Genomic DNA, 19,503 nt, shown 5'->3' on the forward strand with positions numbered 1-19,503 from the left:
GATTGACTGATGTAAAGGTTTTAAGATCCCTGGAGGATCAGACGTCTTTTATTGAGTTTTTTTCTTTTTCATTTTAATAAATTGTTTTTATGCTTTTCACATCAGACTATGAGTCTCTCTGATGCGCTGTTCTTGTGATGGTTCAATTTCTGCTTTCTTCCACCATGTCCAAAGTGGTCTAGCAGCTGCACATTGAGACTAATTATAGGCCCTCTATGAGACAACAATTAACCTAATATTTGGATAAAGCGTTCTCTACAAAAGTTTTTTTCCATTTGTGCGCCAAGAACTTTTGTTTTTAATATTGTGCGCTCATATATGGGCTCCATCCATGGGCGGTTCAGGCATTTAGCTAGTTCTCACCTCGCAGGACAACACACACCACATGTTTCTCAGCCTGGATAGCAAATAACATACCCGGTTTCCTCACTTTGTTCTTTGCCTCATCCTTCACCAATCCTCCTGTCATCTTGTTTATGTTGGGGGTCCCTCTCTCTTTCTTTTCTAGGACTTACCTCACTTGTGTTTTCATTGGTCATGCTTGATTTACGTTTAATTTGTCACATTTTTGTTTTCTCCTACACCACCTTCCACTGTTAAACCACCATAAAACATAAAATGCCATTGAAGGGCAAAACATACCTCATATTTAGGATAATGAAAACTATATGTGATAGGAAAGGAAGGTAGGTAGAGGTAGAGAAATAGAGAAAGGAAAGATTGAAGAGGGGGTTATCCTGCCTCGACCAAACACAGAGGTACAATAAATTACTTTTCCTCAGCTTACGTTGATTGAGACAATTTCTGCATAGGCAGAAGAGAATTTAAAGGCAAACCAGCAGGACCGTATTTTATTGGATAAATCAAATGTATTTATAAGGGAGTAAGTGAGATATTCCATGTGATATATATGGTCTACTTCCAGTAGCCATTGGCGTAGGGCTGGAATAGTCGGTTGTTTCCAGAGTCTAGGTATAAGTGACTTAGCTGCTTTCAAGTGATGTGACATTATAGCATTTTTATATGGTCCCACTGACTTGCCTGTACAGTTAAACAATATCACCCATGGGTCATTGGGTACTTCTGAGCCCTGAATCTCTTTGAACCAGTATATATGTAGTAGTAGTATGTTAGACCAGTATGGACAAATGCACGGGCACAACCACCAGACATGAGCGTGGGTTGCCTGCTCACCGCATCCTCGCCAACAGAGTACTGATATGGACGGGAAGACTTCATGAAGCACCATTGTAGTATAATGCCACCTTGTCAACAATTTATAATTTATCTCTGCTGTTTTGGAGGATATTAAAGAGGTCAATTGGAGAATCGTTGATCGTTGTGTTTCCAAGAGGGGATTTTGTAGGTCTTTTTCCCATTTAGATAAGAAGTTAGGCCATTCCTTTGAAGTTAGTGAAAACAGTGCCTGGTAGAAGTAGGAGACAGGTTTCTCAGGTGGTTAAATACTGACAAGGACATTTTTTACTGGAGTTAGATTCGATAGTGAACATATAGTGGCTTTGGTAGAGATTTGATGAACCTGGAGAGCTGTTTGTATTTCCACCGGTCTATGAATGATACCATGGAAGATGGTAAGAGTGTAAAGATGGGTAGAATACCAGTGGTAGTTGTTACTTGGTGGAGTAGAACCAGTCGTAGAGATCCAAGTGCGAAACTTAGGGTCAAGGTTCTCCAGAGGGAAGTAGGCATGTCCCGTTAGTTGCATTATAGGATAGTTATAGAGTCATTTGTGCGTTTGGCATAGTGAGTCCCATATCGCAAGAGTGGACCAATTAAGTGGTGAAGTGTTCAAGGATAGCTTCCGGAATTTCCTGGGTATACATATCTGAGGGAAGAAGTCCACACCGCTTAGGTCTAGTTTTAGTTGTACCCATAGCTTAGACTCTTTATGGTATTTCCAGTCCGATATTCTATTTAATACTATCGCTAAGAAATAACTCTTAGGGTCCTTTCACATGGGGCGGATCAGTGATGATCCGCCCCGTGGATATCTGCTTGCTCAGCGGGGATCGCTCCATCGATTCCCACTGAGCAGGAAGATGACAGATCCGTCTCTGCACACTGCGCAGGGACGGACCTGTCAGAGTGCCGCTCTCCCCTATGGGAGATTGGGTGACGACGGACTGCAGTGTCCGTCGTCATCCGATCTGATGACGAATGGAAAAGTAGGTTTCTCCTCCGTCACACTTTTTCGGATCGGAGCAGGTCGGATGTCAGTGGACATGTCACCGCTGACAGCCGACGCTCCATAGACCTCTACGGTAGTGTGAAAGAGGTCTTAAAGTCTGGTAAAGCTAGACCCCCTTCACTTTTAGGTTTAATAAGTTGGTTTCTAGCAATTCTGTGTCAATTGCGATTCCAGACGTGCTTACATACTATTGGGTTCAACACTGTGAAGAAACACAAAGGGATCTTGTAAGGGATTATTTGGAACATGAAGAGCAGCCTGGAGATGTTCATCTTCACAACGCTGATTCTCCCCAACCATGTGTGTGCTAGCTGGATCTATTTATGCAGGTCTGATCTAATCGAGTTCAGTAGTGGGGTTGGGTGGATTTATTGAAGTGTTTTAAGGCAAGTAAAATATTTATTGCATTACTTAACGTGATTGTAAAAAAATGTTTTAATCCAAATAATAAATATGTCATAATTACCTGCCCCGTGCAATAGTTTTGCACAGAGCAGCCCCAATCCTCTTCTTTTCGGGTCCCCTGCCGGGGCTTCTGGCTCCTCCCATGCCAATTGCCCCTATAGTAAGCCGTTTTCTATGGAGGCACTCGTATGGGCTCATTCCCAAGCCGGGCTGTTTGTGTCTATTCAGACACACTGAACAGGTTGGCCCCAATCTCTGCTACCAGGTTTTGACTGACAGCAGCAGGAGTCAATGGCCCTTATGGCTCTCAGCCAAGCCTGTGAGAGCAGGGAGAGGGGAGAAGAGCTGCTGCAGATGTGCACAGCGCTGAATCCAGATGAGAATTTGCAGATTTTCTTTATCGTACATCATAGGACACAGAGCCTCAAGTATTTATTTAGTGGGTTATGGGCCTACCATCAGGTGTTGACACTGGTATATATATATAATACAGGAAGTTGACTCCCCTACATAACCCCTCCTCCTTCCAGGAGCACTCCGTTTTTTCGTCAGTGTCTAAGGTGTTGGTCATGAGTGAAGATGTGCTCTGAGGAGCTCCAGGGAGGCATCCATGCTGGATTTAACAGAACTTCCACAACCGGATCCATCCTCGCCACTGAGGCCATAGGATGGTACCTGGACCTCGATTCAAGAACAAGGTTTTGCCTGTAACGCTTCTCTCTGAGAGCTGGACCCTAGGAACCAGGACTCTTTTTGATCTTGCTACATTACCTAAAGTTGTCCTGAGGGGTGCTATACAAGGCCCAAAGGAGCGGAACCCCTATTAAAAGGGCCCCAGTCTTTGAAGGTTTAAACTATGCTGCCCGTCGTGATGGGGGGAAGTTGGATCTGTCTGGTAAATCAGCAGTATCCTGCAGCGAGGACAAGGTAAGGGAAGAAGCTATGCTTTTTCCTTCAATATACCTTATATGCCTTAAAACTGTCTCCTCTATAGGGAGTAACTTACACTACCTATGCACAATGTCTTAGTGCAGCTCTGTCTACCGGCCCCCCACCCTATATGAATGAGTATGAGGTACAATGTACCCCTACCCATTCACCTGAAAAATAAAGTACAAAAAAAACACAACACACAAGATAAAATAGTTTATTGCACAGCTCCGGGGGTCTTCCGTCTTCGGGGGTCTTCTCGCCGGACTCATCCGCTATCTTCTTGTAGCTCTTTTGCTAGCGGAGGAGCCCGGCTTTCTTCCTCGCCGCCGGCCTCTTCTTCCGACTTCGGGGGTCTTGTGTGTTGTGTTTTTTTTGTACTTTATTTTACAGGTGAATGGGTAGGGGTACATTGTACCCCATACTCATTCACATAGGGTGGGGGGGCCGGAATCCGGGGGCCCCCTTATTAAAGGGGGCTCCCGGATTCCGATAAGCCCCACGCCCGCAGACCCCGACAACCAACGGCCAGGGTTGTCGGGAAGAGGCCCTTGTCCTCATCAACATGGGGGCAAGGTGCTTTGGGGTGGGGGGGGCCGCGCGGCCCCCCTTCCCCAAGGCACCACCCATGTTGAGGGCACGCGGCCTGGTACGGCTCAGGAGGGGGGGCACTCGCTCGTCCCCCCTTTCCTGACCAGCCGTGTAGCGTGCTCGGACAAGGGTCTGATGTGGACCTGGGGGGGACCCCCACGCCGATTTTTTTCGGCGTTGGGGTTCCCCTTTAAGTCCATACCAGGCCGCCTACCTGGAGACGCGCTCGAAATGAACGGACTTTCCTCCGCTTGTGTGGGCAAGTCCGTTCATTTCAAAAGTAGGGCGGATAGAACGGCGGACTTCCGTATTAGTCCGCTGAAAAAGTGCCGTGTGTGGGCAAGTAGCCCGTTCGGAAAGTCCGACGGACAGTCTGGCGGGAAGTCCACCAGACTAAGTCCGTCGGATAGATAGCTACGTGTGTACGCGGCATTAGTCCTTCTGACTAGAAGGCTGATATTTTTGGTTGCTATATCCTCAGCAAGGAGGGTTTCAGAATGGGCTGCTCTTTCTTGTAAAGAACCATATTTGATCATTTGTGAGGACAGAGTGGGGTTACACCCTCATCCAGGCTTTTTGCCAAAGGTGGTTTCAGGCTTTCATCTGAATGAAGATATTGTCCTGCCATGGTTTTTCCCAAGACCATGTTCCAGGGAAGAAAAGTCACTACATTGTCTTGATCTAGTGAGAGCAGTGAAAATCTATTTAAAGAAAACTGCTCAGATTCGTAAGACTGATGTCTTATTCTTCTGCCAGAGGGTCCTAAAAAAGGACAGGCAGCGTCGAGATCCACTGTCGCTAAGTTGATTCAGCAAGTTATAATTCAAACTTATGATTTAAAGGGAAAGATTCTCCCTTTTCAAGTTTAGGCGCACTCTACCAGAGCAGTTTGTGCTTCTTGGGCAGTGTGTCACCAGGCCTCCATGCCTCAGATCTGCAAGACCGCAACTTGGACTTCAGTACATACATTTGAAACATTTTATCAAGTGGATGTAAGATGGAATGAGGATATTGCCTTTGGGCGCAGTGTGCTTCAGGCAGCAGTTTAAGTCCTCAGGTCTGGGGGTTACCCTACGGGTTGTGTCCCCCTCCCCTCAAGTAGCATTGCTATGGGACATCCCACTAAGTAAATACTTGAGGCCCTGTGTCCTATGATGTACGATAAAGAAAATATGATTTTTAAAACAGCTTACCTGTAAATACTTTTCTTGGAGTACATCATAGGACACAGAGCTCCTGCCCTTCTGCTTTTTGGGGTGAGAGTATATTGTTTATATTGATGTACACCAACAATATTGCGCAAAAGAAAAAATTATAAATTGAAATAGAAAAATACAAAGAAATGTATATGATGAGCAGCCAACACGCTAAAACTAGGGATTTTTTTAGCTGGAAAATCGGTAAAAAATGTAGTGCAAGCGCTCAACCTATACACATTTCTTATAGTGCTACAAAATAATATGTGCTCAAATATATGTATAGTATTACCCAAAAGAAAAGAATAGATACACTGTAATAAAAGTACAGAATATGAAATTGTATAAATATATACAGTGACTTATATATATACCAAGAAAAGGGGGTTAATAGGATGTTGTATCCCTAAAAGAGAAAACAGTGACTATGAATATCTGTAAACAATAAACACAGTGATGAAAAATGACTGTGAAAGTCTATAAACAATAATCTCAGTAATGAAGTCCATAAATGGATATATAGTCCAAAACAATCGTGCAAAGTGCCAGTAGTGACCAGGATCCTGTGATATCGTGACCGAAGAAAACAATGTTCCACCATGTGACAATCCCACCACCTTATGGGGTGTAGGCTTACCAGATCTATGTGACCCTAGTCGGCATACGCCTCAGGGGTCAATCAAAGCTTGCGATCCCAACCAAAGAATGGTCTCAAGGATTAGGTATGTCAGTCATGGCATATACGATCCCAACAGATGGCTGGATGTGGTCAATATTCCTCATGTGCATATATAGATCCAACAACGATTCAGGCATGAAAGATGAGAAGACAGAACCGACATGGCATAATAACGTCTTTAAAAAACTTTAATAAAAAATATTTTGGTAAAACTCACATTTCCAAAAAGTACAATCAAGCGTGTCAGAGAGATAAAATGGCTACTGCCATTTTTATCTCTCTGACACGCTTGATTGTACTTTTTGGAAATGTGAGTTTTATCAAAATATTTTTTATTAAAGTTTTTTAAAGACGTTATTATGCCATGTCGGTTCTGTCTTCTCATCTTTCATGCCTGAATCGTTGTTGGATCTATATATGCACATGAGGAATATTGACCACATCCAGCCATCTGTTGGGATCGTATATGCCATGACTGACATACCTAATCCTTGAGACCATTCTTTGGTTGGGATCGCAAGCTTTGATTGACCCCTGAGGCGTATGCCGACTAGGGTCACATAGATCTGGTAAGCCTACACCCCATAAGGTGGTGGGATTGTCACATGGTGGAACATTGTTTTCTTCGGTCACGATATCACAGGATCCTGGTCACTACTGGCACTTTGCACGATTGTTTTGGACTATATATCCATTTATGGACTTCATTACTGAGATTATTGTTTATAGACTTTCACAGTCATTTTTCATCACTGTGTTTATTGTTTACAGATATTCATAGTCACTGTTTTCTCTTTTAGGGATACAACATCCTATTAACCCCCTTTTCTTGGTATATATATAAGTCACTGTATATATTTATACAATTTCATATTCTGTACTTTTATTACAGTGTATCTATTCTTTTCTTTTGGGTAATACTATACATATATTTGAGCACATATTATTTTGTAGCACTATAAGAAATGTGTATAGGTTGAGCGCTTGCACTACATTTTTTACCTATATTGTTTATATTGCTTGGCTACAAAAACTGAGTGCTCCTGGAAGGAGGAGGGGTTATATAGGGGAGTCAACTTGGTTATACCAGTGTCAACACCTGGAGGTAGGCCCATATCCCACTAAGTAAAATACTTCAGGCTCTGTGTCCTATGATGTACTCCAAGAAAATGATTTTACAGGTAAGCCGTTTTAAAAATCCTATTTTTTACCCTAAGGCCCCTTTCACACTTGTGCGACCTGAAGCAATGCCTGTGTAATCTTGAGGTATATGGACCGCAAGTTGCATCAAAGTTGGACCAAAGTAGTGCAGGGACTACTTTGAAGTAGCACAGATATGAATGGTACTCATTGAAAATCATGAGATATGACTTGACAGGCAACTCTGCAGTCCCAAGCCACACACGTTTGAAAGGGGCCCAATGTACAGAATGTATTAAGGAAAAAATAAATTACAACCATTAAGACTAAATCTTTCCCTCTTGTTCTAAGTTTTGATTTGCGGTAGGGTGGGAGTTGCTGCTAATATTTCTATTTCCTTCACAGCTTACAGCAGTACTTCATGAAATTATATATATATATATATATATATATATATATATATATATATATATATATATATATATATATATATATAAAATGTATATGTACAGCACGCTGATAACTGTAAATGAAAATCTAGCTGTAGGCTATACAAACATCATGAATTACAAGTACTGCTGCTTGAGTGGAAAACATGGATGCCACCCATGTACCTAACATGTTATTTGCAGCAAGGTACTACAGATTTTTTAATTGTAAAGGAAAGGTGAACCTGGAAGAAAGGTAGCATTTGCCCTTCTAGATTAGGGAGTATACATCCTGAAGAAGAAGAGATGGAAATTGCTAAGAGCAAATCTGAGCTAATCTGTTGAATTACAACAGTCTGTTTAAATGCTATTTTTGCTGAGGCCACAATCCTGATTATCTGATACTTTCATAATGAGGACAAAAACAAAATGTCAAAGTGGCTAGCAGTTTTTTTTTTTTGCCAAAATTTAACAGGAAGATAAGCACTGCTACTTTCTACTGTATTTATTGTTAATAGTAGTTATTCACATTAAACCAGACTTGTTCTGTTGAAGAGGTTTCTCATTTTACCCAAGCCACTGCTTCAAGTCACTTATTTTGCAGTTGCAGTATCAAAGCCACCTCTTAAATACAGTTTAATTGATTACTAGTGTAGTGCTACCCCCTTGAGGGCCCCTAGAATTTGGATCCCCCTATTCCTGCACAGCTGGACAACATGCATTTTCCAACTTTCATCCTGAGACAGAAATCATTCCATGGGCTTGGTTTTGTTATTTTATTGGGGGAAACTATTTGGATAGGGAATATAGATTACGGGATGCCCAACTTGACTTGAAGAACAACATATAAGGACAACTTCCTTCTCTATGCACACTGCACAAATCCTCAACTGCATTCCCTCTGGAACAGCGACAGTCTTACTGGAAATGGACATTCCCCTTGTAGGAGCTCTGTGTCCCCTGGGTGGAATTTAGCAAAGTCCCCAACTGGCAGGAGCTCTATGTTTCTCATTGAAAATACCAGCCCAACTTGGGTGCCTTGTAAACTCTCCAAGGACAAGGGGCTGGGTTTAGCTGTTGACGCTGTCCCTGGAAAGCTTGCTGGATATTGCATCTAGCAGCCTTCTCCCTTTTAAACCCTGGGGATGTAGAGGTACTTGCACTGTCCCTGGAATCCTGCTGCTTTGGAAGAGACTGCTGTTCAGGCCTCCTGCTGTCCAGGTCCACCCATGCTAGCCAGGGTGTCCCCTAGAAGAGACTGTAAGATAAAGTGCACTAAGGTAAAAAAAAAAACCTTAATGCTTTAGAGCCACTTTAACCACTTAAGGATTGGAATATTTTCCCCCTTAATGACCAGGCCATTTTTTTTCGATACGGCACTGCATAACTTTAACTGACAATTGCAGGGTCGTGCGATGCTGTACCCCCACAAATATAGCTTTCTTTTGGTGGTATTTGATCACCTCTGCGGTTTTTATTTTTTCAGGGAAATTCCTGGGACTCTTTCCTCTATCTTTCCAGAATTTAAAGAAGGCTCTTCATTGAAGTGAAGTGATTATATAAATCAGTTCATTCAGAATCATTTACTGCAAAGACAAGGAGATCCCTGGTCTGGGTTTTTAATTTTTTACAAAATAAACAAAAAAAAAACAGTTTTCATAATTTGTTATATCATTTTGCAAACAGGTAATTTTTCTCCTTCACTGATGTGTGCTGATAAGGCTGCACTAATGGGCACTGATGGGTGGCACTGATGAGGTAGCTCTGATAGGTGACACTGATAAGGAGGCACTGATTGGCAGCACTGATATGTGACACTGATTGGCAGCACTGCCTGACTGCAGGGATAATCGGGACACAATGTAAGCTGGTTATCAGCTTTCTTGTATTTTATAACCAGCTTGTATTTACATCCTGTGATCAGTTGGCTGGCAGCTAATCACGTGGTAAAGAGCCAGTTACAGAGCATGCCGCCGAAGATGTGCAGGCAGTGCGATCATGCCCTCCTGGAAAAGGAAGCCCTCACTGTAGCTGCCTTTTGACTATAGCATGGGCAGAAAGTGTTTAAGGAGATACACCCTCATTATTTGTCCTGTTTACCATTATTAAAAGTGATAGTAAAAGAAAATCTCAAATTTTGGCTTGTTCCCAGAAAATTAATAGGGGGAGATCTTCCAATGGGGACACTAGTTCTGGTGACCTTTTATTTGAAGGGACTTCCTCTCACTTGCTGTTTGGTTATGTAACAGAAAGTGAAGGGAAATCTCCACAATGGGACACAGATGGCAATTTTTTTTTGCCTATAGTCTTCCTTTAAATTTCAACCAGAGGAGCAGCGGACTCTTTTCTCTTAATTTGACTTCTGGTGTCCCCCTTATGGGATGGCATTGTCTAACTGCACTTTGGGTGACCTTGCAGAAAGAAGGTAGTGTGGTAAACATCTCTCCCCTGCATGGGCTTACACAATTACTTTCATTGCACAGAACATACCATACCCCGGAGAAGTTATTTCAGTGGAACTATAGACTCCCCGAGCTCTCCTAAATGCAATAGAGCAGAGGGTAGGCAACCTTTGAGAGGTGGAGATCTACCTTAACAACATAAATGAGATCAAAGATCACCAGGGTTCAGCGCAATTTAAAAAAAAAAATAATAATAATTAATTAGCAAGGCCTAACTAAATAGTAAGAAAACCTTAGAAAAATATAATAAAACAAATGTAATGTCAATGTAAAATATTAACTTCTTCCCGCCCGCCCTATAGCCGAATGACGGCCGTAGAGGGGGCGCTTTCGTCCGGGAGGCCGTCCCTGGACGTCCTGTTGTTTACTTCCGCAATGCGCGCATCAGGGAAGTTCTGTGTTTGCCGTGTCCCCTGGAGACAGGCAAACACAGATTGCTGTAAACGGCCAATCACAGCGGCCGTTTACAGCGTGATCGGCGTGTCCAATGTGAGATGATCTCATATGTAAACATATGAGATCATCTCTCAGCGCCGCTCTCCCTCCTCACACAGACAGCGTGTGAGAGGGGAGAGATGAACGGCTGCAGCGGCCGTAAGTGTAAAAAAAAAAGTTAAAAAAGTGCCATCCGCCCCAGTGCCATCCGCCCCAGTGCCATCCTGCCCCAGTGTCATTCGCCCCAGTGCTACCTGCCTCCAGTGCCACCTGTTGGTGCTATCTGTCCCCAGTGCCACCTGTTGTCAGTGCCATTTGTCCCCAGTGCCATCTGTCATCAGTGCCACATAGTGCCATCTGTCATCAGTGCCATCTGTCATCAGTGCCACGTATCAGTGCCATTTGTCATCAGTGCCACCTGTCAGTGTCACGTGCCATCTGTTGTCAGTGTCATCAATGCCACTTATCAGTGCCATCTGTTACCAGTGTCACGCGTCATCGGTGCCACGTATTAGTGCCATCTGTCACCGGTGCCACGTATTAGTGCCATCTGTCATCGGTGGCACGTATTAGTGCCATCTGTCATCAGTGCCACGTATAAGTGCCACGTGTCATCAATTCCACGTATATGTGCCATCTGTCATCAGTGCCACATATTAGTGCCATCTGTCATCAGTGCCACGTGTCATCATTGCCACGTATCAGTGCCATCTGTCATCAGTGTCACGCGTCATTGTCCTGGTGCTCCAGGGCCTTCAAAAGTGTAATAGGTAGTCAACAAGTTAAATGTGTCATTTATGCTCCTAGAACATGTGATGGCGCTCCCTGCATGTTGGGCCTCTCTATGTGGCCAGGCAGTGAAAAAGTCCCACACATGTGGTATTGTAATACTCAGGAGGAGTAGCATAATTTTTTGGGGGGTGTCATTTGTGGTATACACATGCCATGTGAGAGAAATAACCTATTACAATGACAATTTTGTGGGAAAAAAAATGAAAAATCTTAATTTTGCAAAGAATTGTGGGAAAAAATGACAACATCAAAAAGCTCACCATGCCTTTTACTAAATACCTTGGAATGTCTACTTTTCAAAAAGGGGTCATTTGTTTTTTTTTTGTACTTTCCTGACTTGTTCGGGTCACAAGAAGCGAGATAAGCCACCAGTACATCAGATGTGATAAATTTTGTATGATTCGCACCACAGCTTGTAGACTCTAACTTTCACAAAGACCAAATAATATCCACTAATTTGGGTTATTTTCAAAGATATGTAGCAGTATAAATTGTGGCCAAAATTTATGAAGAAAAATTAATAATTTGCATAATTCTGTCACAGAAACAAAGAAATATGCGTTTTTTTTTCAAAATTTTCAGTCTTTTCATTTATAGTGCAAAAAATAAAAACCTCAGAGGTGATCAAATACCACCAAAAGAAAGCTCTATTTGTGGGGAAAAAAAGGACAAAAAATTCATTTGGGTACAGTGTTGCATGACTGAGTAATTGTCATTCAAATTGTGAGAGCACCGAAAGCTGGAAATTGGTCTGGGCAGGAAGGGTGTTTAAGTGCCCAGTAAGCAAGTGGTTAAACGTAGCCTACCTTAAAGGGATTGTAAAACCATACTTTTTTTTGTGTTTTTTTTTGCATTTTATGCAAATTAGATTAAAAAAAAATCTCCTGTGCGCAGCAGCCCCCCTAATACATACCTGAGCCCATCTTTATCCAGCAATGTTGCAGGAGTGTCTCAGCTGCCCGGGACTCCCCTCCCCATTGGCTAAGGCAGTGGCTCAATTAGCTCCCAGTGATGTCAATCAAAGTTAGTCAGCCTATCAGGAGAGAGAGTGGGTGGAGCCAGGGCATGGCTCTGTGTCTAAAGGGACACAGGGAGCTGTGAAGCAGCTCAGGTGCCCCAACAGCAAGCTGCTTGCTATAGGGGCACTCAACAGGAGGGAGGGGCCAGGAGCACAGAAAAGGGACCCGAGAAGAGGAGGATCCCGGCTACTCTCTGCAAAACCAACTGCACAGAGCAGGTAAGTATAACATGTTTATTAAAAAAAAAAAAAAACAAGACGACTTTACAATCACTTTAAAGTGGACAGTGTCAGTCTGTAGGGCAGTGGATGGTGACAGTTTTTATTTTTATTATTTTTTCAATTTTTTTTCACAATTTTTTTGAAGCCCTGTTGAGGGGCTTTGGTGAAAGGGGAGTGCACAGTGGGGCAGTAGAAAGAGAGAGGAACAATGACAGGAGAGAGGGGGGAGACAGTTACTGGAACCGATCCCCTGGATTTTCCTGTTGCAGGAGCTGTATGCCGGTGGAAGGGAGAGAAGGAGAAGCTGGCTTTCAGCTGCTGCAGGAGGAAAATATAGGGGATCATCGGAGAGCAGGTATTTAAAAATTCAGAATTCCCAGCAAGTGGTTGTGGATTCAGATTTTACCCCCCCCACCCACCTTGGCACCCTAAGACGGCTGCCTAAGCAGCCTTATACTGGCTCTGGCCCTGCCATTGGCAGTGCCCCCTTTACATCACGTCCCCCCCACAGTAGTGTCCTCTGCCCCCCCTGCCCTTAGCAGTTCCCCCCTTCACATCACCGCCCCCCCACACACACACAGTAGGGTCCTCTACTGCCCTTCACATCACCATCACCCCCCCCCCCCCACGGTAATGTCCTCTGCCCCCCATAGCAGTGCACATCACACCCCCCCACACACACACACAGAAGTGTCATTTGCTCTCCCTTCCCCCCATAGCAGTGTCCTCTGCCCCCTGCCTTACCCATGTAGTAGTGTCCTCTGCCCCCCCCCCCCAACGTCTTCCCTCTGATAGTGTCCCCTCCAGCCCATAGCAGTGTCCTCTGCCCCCTCCCAAATAGCAGTATCCTGTTCACAGACTACCTGTCACCTGCCCACGTCCGACAGGTAGACTGCAATTCACAGGTTGCTGACCACCACAATAGAGGACTTAATACATACAGTATGGTATGGAGGTATCCTAAACTTCAGAGATATTGGCAATGGATTGTAAATACAACAGGTATGTGCAGTCAGTGGAGGCAGGTGAGCCAGGGCCTCATCTGCCATGAACATAAAAAAAATAAAAAATAAAGATTGAGCTTCGAAGATCGTAGCTCGGTGACCTGAGGTCACAGAGACCCAAAATTTAGGAGGTATGTAGCCTAAGTCCTACCCCACCACTAAATACAGAGCAGCCACTTTAAATACAAGCTGACACACTAAAAGACAAATGCTCCCTTCCAGCCCAGCCCCTTTAACCACAAGGAAAAAAAACATGTTTATGAGTATAATACCCATGATCCCATGTTTTTCTCACACAGTTAAGAGGGAGAATGACTGCTGCCTGCTGAAAAGGTACTGTTATATTCAAGATAAATCATATATTATTATGCTATATGTTATAAGATGTATTATTTAGCTATTTATTGTGAAATTACTGGTTGAAAATTATAACTTTAAACTTCAGTAATTTGTCCATTAAGCCACCTGCTTGAGTGCAGATTTTGAAAATATAGTAAATTACCTTAAAAACAATATATAATAATTATTCATATATTACTTATGGTAATTAACCCCTTTCCACCCAGGCCAATTCTGACACTTCTCTGCTACATGTAAAAATCATAATTGTTTTGCTAGAAAATTACTCAGAACCCCTAAACATTATATATATATATTGTTTTAGCAGACACTCTAGGGTATAAAATGGTGGTTGTTGCAACTTTTTATGTCACACGGTATTTGCACAGTAATTTTTTTAAACAGGTTTTTTTTTAAATGACTCTTTCATAAATTTGAAAAAAAACAACACTAAGGTTGGCACGATTTTTTTGTATAACGTGAAAGATGATGTTATGCCTAGTAAATAGATACCTAACATGTCACACTTCAAAATTGTGCACGCTTGTGGAATGCCGCCAAACTTCAGTACTTATAAATCTCCATAGGAGGCACTTTAAAAAGTTTCTTGTTTAGAATTACAGAGGAGGTCTAATGCTAGAATTATTGCTCTTTCTCTAATGATCGCGGTGTATGTAACTTGTGTGTATCTGGCTCTGATACTAGCCAGTGCCTCACCAGCCACTGACCTCACCACACGTCCCTGAAATACAATTAACCAGATCCTTCACACCAATCTTCTATTTGAGCCAATGTTTGCTTAGAAAATATAAATGATGAGGAAACTATTCCTGTAGACGTCTATGTTCCTCTCATCAGATTATTGTTTCAGGCACATAAAACTACTGGCCCAAATGTGTATATCTCCTAATCCACTCTCACTAGAGGAGTGGAGTGCGTAGGTTAACTATAAATTCGCTACAGAAACTATTAAAGTATCAACACAGAAGTTCAAATAGAAAAAAAACGATAGAATCGCACTACCCATAAAAATTAAAAAAAGCACATATATAAACCACCCATTAAATGATGTGAAACATCATATATAAATGTGACAAATATTAAAAAATACAAAGAATCACATATGCATGATGAATATGTGTCCAACATAAACATATAAAATCACCAATAATGTGCTAATGAATATATAAAATGATATTGCCAATAAAATGAGTGTCCTTGGATGAAGTAAGTTATTATGAAATGCGTAAGACGGAGCGACGTGCTGACGTCACCTCATGCTCCATTCGTACACCCAGAAGGATGTCCTGTCTGTTTGTGTTCCAGCCGGAGCATCAGACAGTTTTGCTTTCTGAACATTGTAACTGTGAAAGTGCATTATATATATTATTAATAAATTATTTTTATGGTTTTACACTATGGGGCGTTTTATATTTGTTATACACCGTGGTATTCACGGATGTCCTGACTGGTTGTGAAGAGGCTGTTATAAGTTTGATACTACATCTTTGGTCCCCTGGAAGCCAAGCCGTAACCTATTATATGACTCCTTTGATCCTCTATTATAGTTGATCATAGCGATCTGGTAAGAGTCCGTTTCTGCTGCTCTGATGGTTGAATCTACACATCTTGGCGTTTCTAGAGTACGGGGGTGGCATTGTTCACAGTTATATGGACTTTTATTTCACAGTGCACTGGTTTATTTTCGCTTGGTCACAATTTTTTTTATTTCTTTTTGTGCACTTATAAATTTTGTATGTATTTTTTTTTTTTGGCAATATTGTTTGATATATTCATTGGCACATTATTGGTGATTTTATATGTTTATGGTGGACACATATTCATCATGCATATGTGATTCTTTGTATTTTTTAATATTTGTCACATTTATATATGACGTTTCACGTCATTTAATGGGTGGTTTATATATGTGCTTTTTTTAATTTTAGTTTTAGAAGTATATGGGTACAGCGATTCTATTGTTTTTTTTTTTTTCTTTGTCTTGACCTTTATGTATGTGATACGTAAGAATTGCAGCTTCCAAACTATTGAATTTAGATATTCAGTTAATCATACCTGAGTGCAGCTTTTGTTCATTTTTTTCCCATAGAAGTTCAAATACCTTTGAAAAAATTTGGATTCTTTGGCTGGCAAACAAAGGTATAGCACCACCCTACCTGATATTACATAGGTTTTTCTTTTAACAAAGGGTCTGGAATATCACATATCATACTCCCCAACAAAAGTTAAACACATTTGCCTTACAAGCAGCAGCACATTATTTAAATATATGTTGCAGGTATGTTTGATACATCTACAATAAATTCTGTTGATGTATGGAATGATGTGATAAAATAACTGCAGAGCCTGAACTGTTACCACTGTATGTTCAACCATATCCCTTGGTAAACATGCAGGCTGTAGCTACAGTCCCTGCATCTTGTCAACTTGCCAGCTTTGTATTTGAAAAAATAAATATTAAAACATTTTTATAACAACCTCTCCACTGCTGCTGTGCACTTGTCTGCTTTTGTTTAACATCATCTGCCACCCACAGTTGCCGGTGTGCAATTTCGTACACTTGAAAAATTCCTACACAGCCCTAGAAGGTATGTAGAAGCATAATCTGCATAATGGTTCGCGCAGTCATGTGACAATGCTGACCAATGAGAGGATCTTCTTATTTTAAGACGAGAAGAAACTGTCATTAATCAGCGCTGTCATATGACTGTGATAACCAATGACTGGGAGTTATTGCACAGATTATGCTTCTAAACAGCTTCCAGGGCTGTGTACGGATGTTTCAAGTCAATGAAATTGCACACCGGCAGCCAGCAGCCACTTATCTGCTTGTTATACAAAAGCAGATAAGTGCACAGGAGACAACAGCATCTGCTTTTTGTTATAAAAAAGCAGATAAGTGCACAGGAGACAACAGCAGTTGGGAAGTTGTTAGGGAGGATTACATTTTTTTCAGGTACAAAGGTGGAGATGCCCTTAAAATAAAAAAATAAAAGTTAATCCGATTGCTCTTGGTTCCAAAATGTTTTTGTGTTGTTTTAACTCCCCTAGAGACTATGTCCCCCAGACAATCAGAGACTTGTGAATTCTGCCTCAAGGCTGACATCCATTGTCGCCACCTTCTAAGACATGTAAAGGATTGACTTTCCCAATTCCAAGGCAGGATTGGAGATCCACAGTGTCATAGAGAACTTTGACTGGATTGAAACATTGGGTGAGCCAAGGATTTAATTTGTTTTCTTCCACATCGTGAGTATGTTTGAATGAAAAGGTCTGGGGTGAAGCCAGGCATTGGGAATTGCCTTGAAGGAGGCTACCAGTAAACTCAGGACCCTTGCAGAAGCGAACTGAGGGCTGCTTTTTGACCTGAGGAGCTGCATATGGTACCTTAGAGAAGTTGAGGCTTCACCAGTCACAGTGGGCATACCCAAGGGGTTTTCAGGATCTGGGAACATTAAAAATAGACTGTGGCCTTGGAAAGTTATAGCACCCTGTAGGTAACTAGAAAATGTGTACTTCATGCCAAGGTGAGAACCTAAAGCAGAATCTGGTTCCGAGGCAAACATTGCAGGCTGTTCCCAACTAGTGTAGTTAGTGTACGGTCCCCAAGGTTCTCACCGAGGGTCACTGATCCAAGAACTGCTATATAACCCAAGGCAAGCAGCCATCAAAGCACCAGGTGGAAAAAATGTAATGGATTAAAAATGAAAAAGACTTCTTCAGAGGAGAATAGGCCTATCACCTAAGGACACTAGCAAAATATGAGTCTCACAGAGTAGGTGAGGTTATATGAGTGTGCACTAGGGCAGCTCTAGCAAGTATTTTGCCAGTCTCCAACCACCTGAAGATAGCCTGCATATAACCAATGGTCTATGAATACAATTCTTGCACTGTACAATTCAAGATTTATATACTGTATATGCATGTAATCTGTAGATAGATGGATGAAATCACTGCATGTTTACAGGCTTTTGATTAGTGAGTAAATGCAAGTAGTAGTTCTACATTTTTTGTTTTCTGTAGGTACATGGGAGCTCTTGGATCCTCTTCAACTTCTTCCCGTGTTATGTGCAATAATGTTCCAGGTTTGGTGACCCGTCAGAGGCAGCTTTGTCAACGTTACCCTGAAATAATGCATGTGATTGGTTTGGGAGTGCATGAGTGGACAACAGAATGTCAGCATCAGTTTCGACATCACAGATGGAACTGCAACACACATGAAAGAGACCAAAGCTTATTTGGAAAACTAATTTTACGCAGTAAGTATTTTGATATGCTGTATAATTGTGTTGTCCTTTTCAATATGTCACCTTAAAAACCAATGGCTGCTTTAATCCAAGCTTCTATAGATGGACACAGCACTGGATGGAGTGAGGACTCATCTAAGTATAAAGGTGGTGAGGGGGCATACTGCTGCCTAAACATTTTTTTTTTTGCTTAATGCAACAAATGCTTTAAGGTAACAAATGTTTAGGCTTTAGAACAACTTTAATTGACTATAGAATTTTGAGATGTCTTCATTCTGTGATTTCCTGTTAGATATCACTTCTATATGACCAAACTGTGATTTTGAATGCAAATCTATTTTACAGGTATGCTTAATTTTGCAAAGTGTGCATATGTCACCAATAACCATGGGCACGGTCGTGCAACGCTGTACCCAAATGAAAAGTATGCCTTTTTTCCCACAAATAGAGCTTTCTTGTGATGGTATTTGATCACCCCTGCAGTTTTTATTTTTTGCGCTATAAAACAAAAAAAAGGCCCACAATTTTGAAAAAAAAAAATGTATTTCTTCTGTAAAACATATCTAATAAAAAATTTAAAAAATTAAATTCCTTCATCAATTTAGAATAATATGTATTCTGCTACATGTTTTTGGTAAAAAAAAAAAATATATTCCAATAAGCGTATATTGATTGGTTTGCACCAAAGTTATAGCGTCTACAAACTGTGGGATTGATTTATGGGAGTTTTTTTTTTTTTTGCTAGTATTAGCCATAATCAGCGACTTATAGCGGGACTGCGATTTATGGCGGACAAATCGCACACTAAGTGACACTTTTTGGGGACCAGTGACACTAATACAGTAATTACTGTCACTGTACTAATGACACTGGCAGGGAAGATGCTAACATCAGGGATAATCAAAGGGTTAAATGTGTGCCTAACCTTTGCAGGAACACAGGATTACAACCTTCCCTTCTCACATAACGGCAATCTGCCTTGTTTACATAGGCAGTCCACCGTTCTGCCTGTGTCCCGAATGATCGGTGGGCCCGCTGATTGGCTCCTGCTGTGTCCAATCAGAGCGGGAGTGGGTTACTGGTGGAGCAAGCTCACGCCCCAGAGCCACAGGGTCACAAACAGGAGAGCTGCCTTGCCGCTGTATATATACAGTATACTGTCGGCAAGAGTGTAAATGGACTGTAGGGTGTTTAAGCAAAAAAAAGCACAAAAAAATAAAAATAAAAACACATAGGTGTGAACCAGGCCTTGAAGTGGACCTTTCATTAACTTTTCAAGGCTACATAAATACATTTTGGACATATCACAATATATAGGGACAGTTTTTTTTTTTGTTTTTGTTTTTTTATTTGTTTTGATTTTTAACAAAGCTGCGTTTTATCAT

At 41.7% G+C, this 19,503-nt stretch overlaps 1 protein-coding gene across 1 annotated transcript in view; it reads left to right on the forward strand.

Moving 5' to 3' along the window:
- WNT2 (Wnt family member 2) overlaps nt 1–19,503 on the forward strand; it is a 233,456-nt gene that overhangs the window by 38,810 nt on the left and 175,143 nt on the right. The window contains exon 2 of the mRNA XM_077471742.1: nt 17,895–18,130. Coding sequence (XP_077327868.1) covers nt 17,895–18,130 — 236 coding nt within the window. The remainder of the gene's footprint in view (nt 1–17,894; nt 18,131–19,503) is intronic.

Source organism: Lithobates pipiens, unplaced genomic scaffold, assembly GCF_037356315.1.
Source record: "Lithobates pipiens isolate NorthernLeopardFrog02 unplaced genomic scaffold, aLitPip1_a1.2 Scaffold_8, whole genome shotgun sequence".
NCBI lineage: Eukaryota > Metazoa > Chordata > Amphibia > Anura > Ranidae > Lithobates > Lithobates pipiens.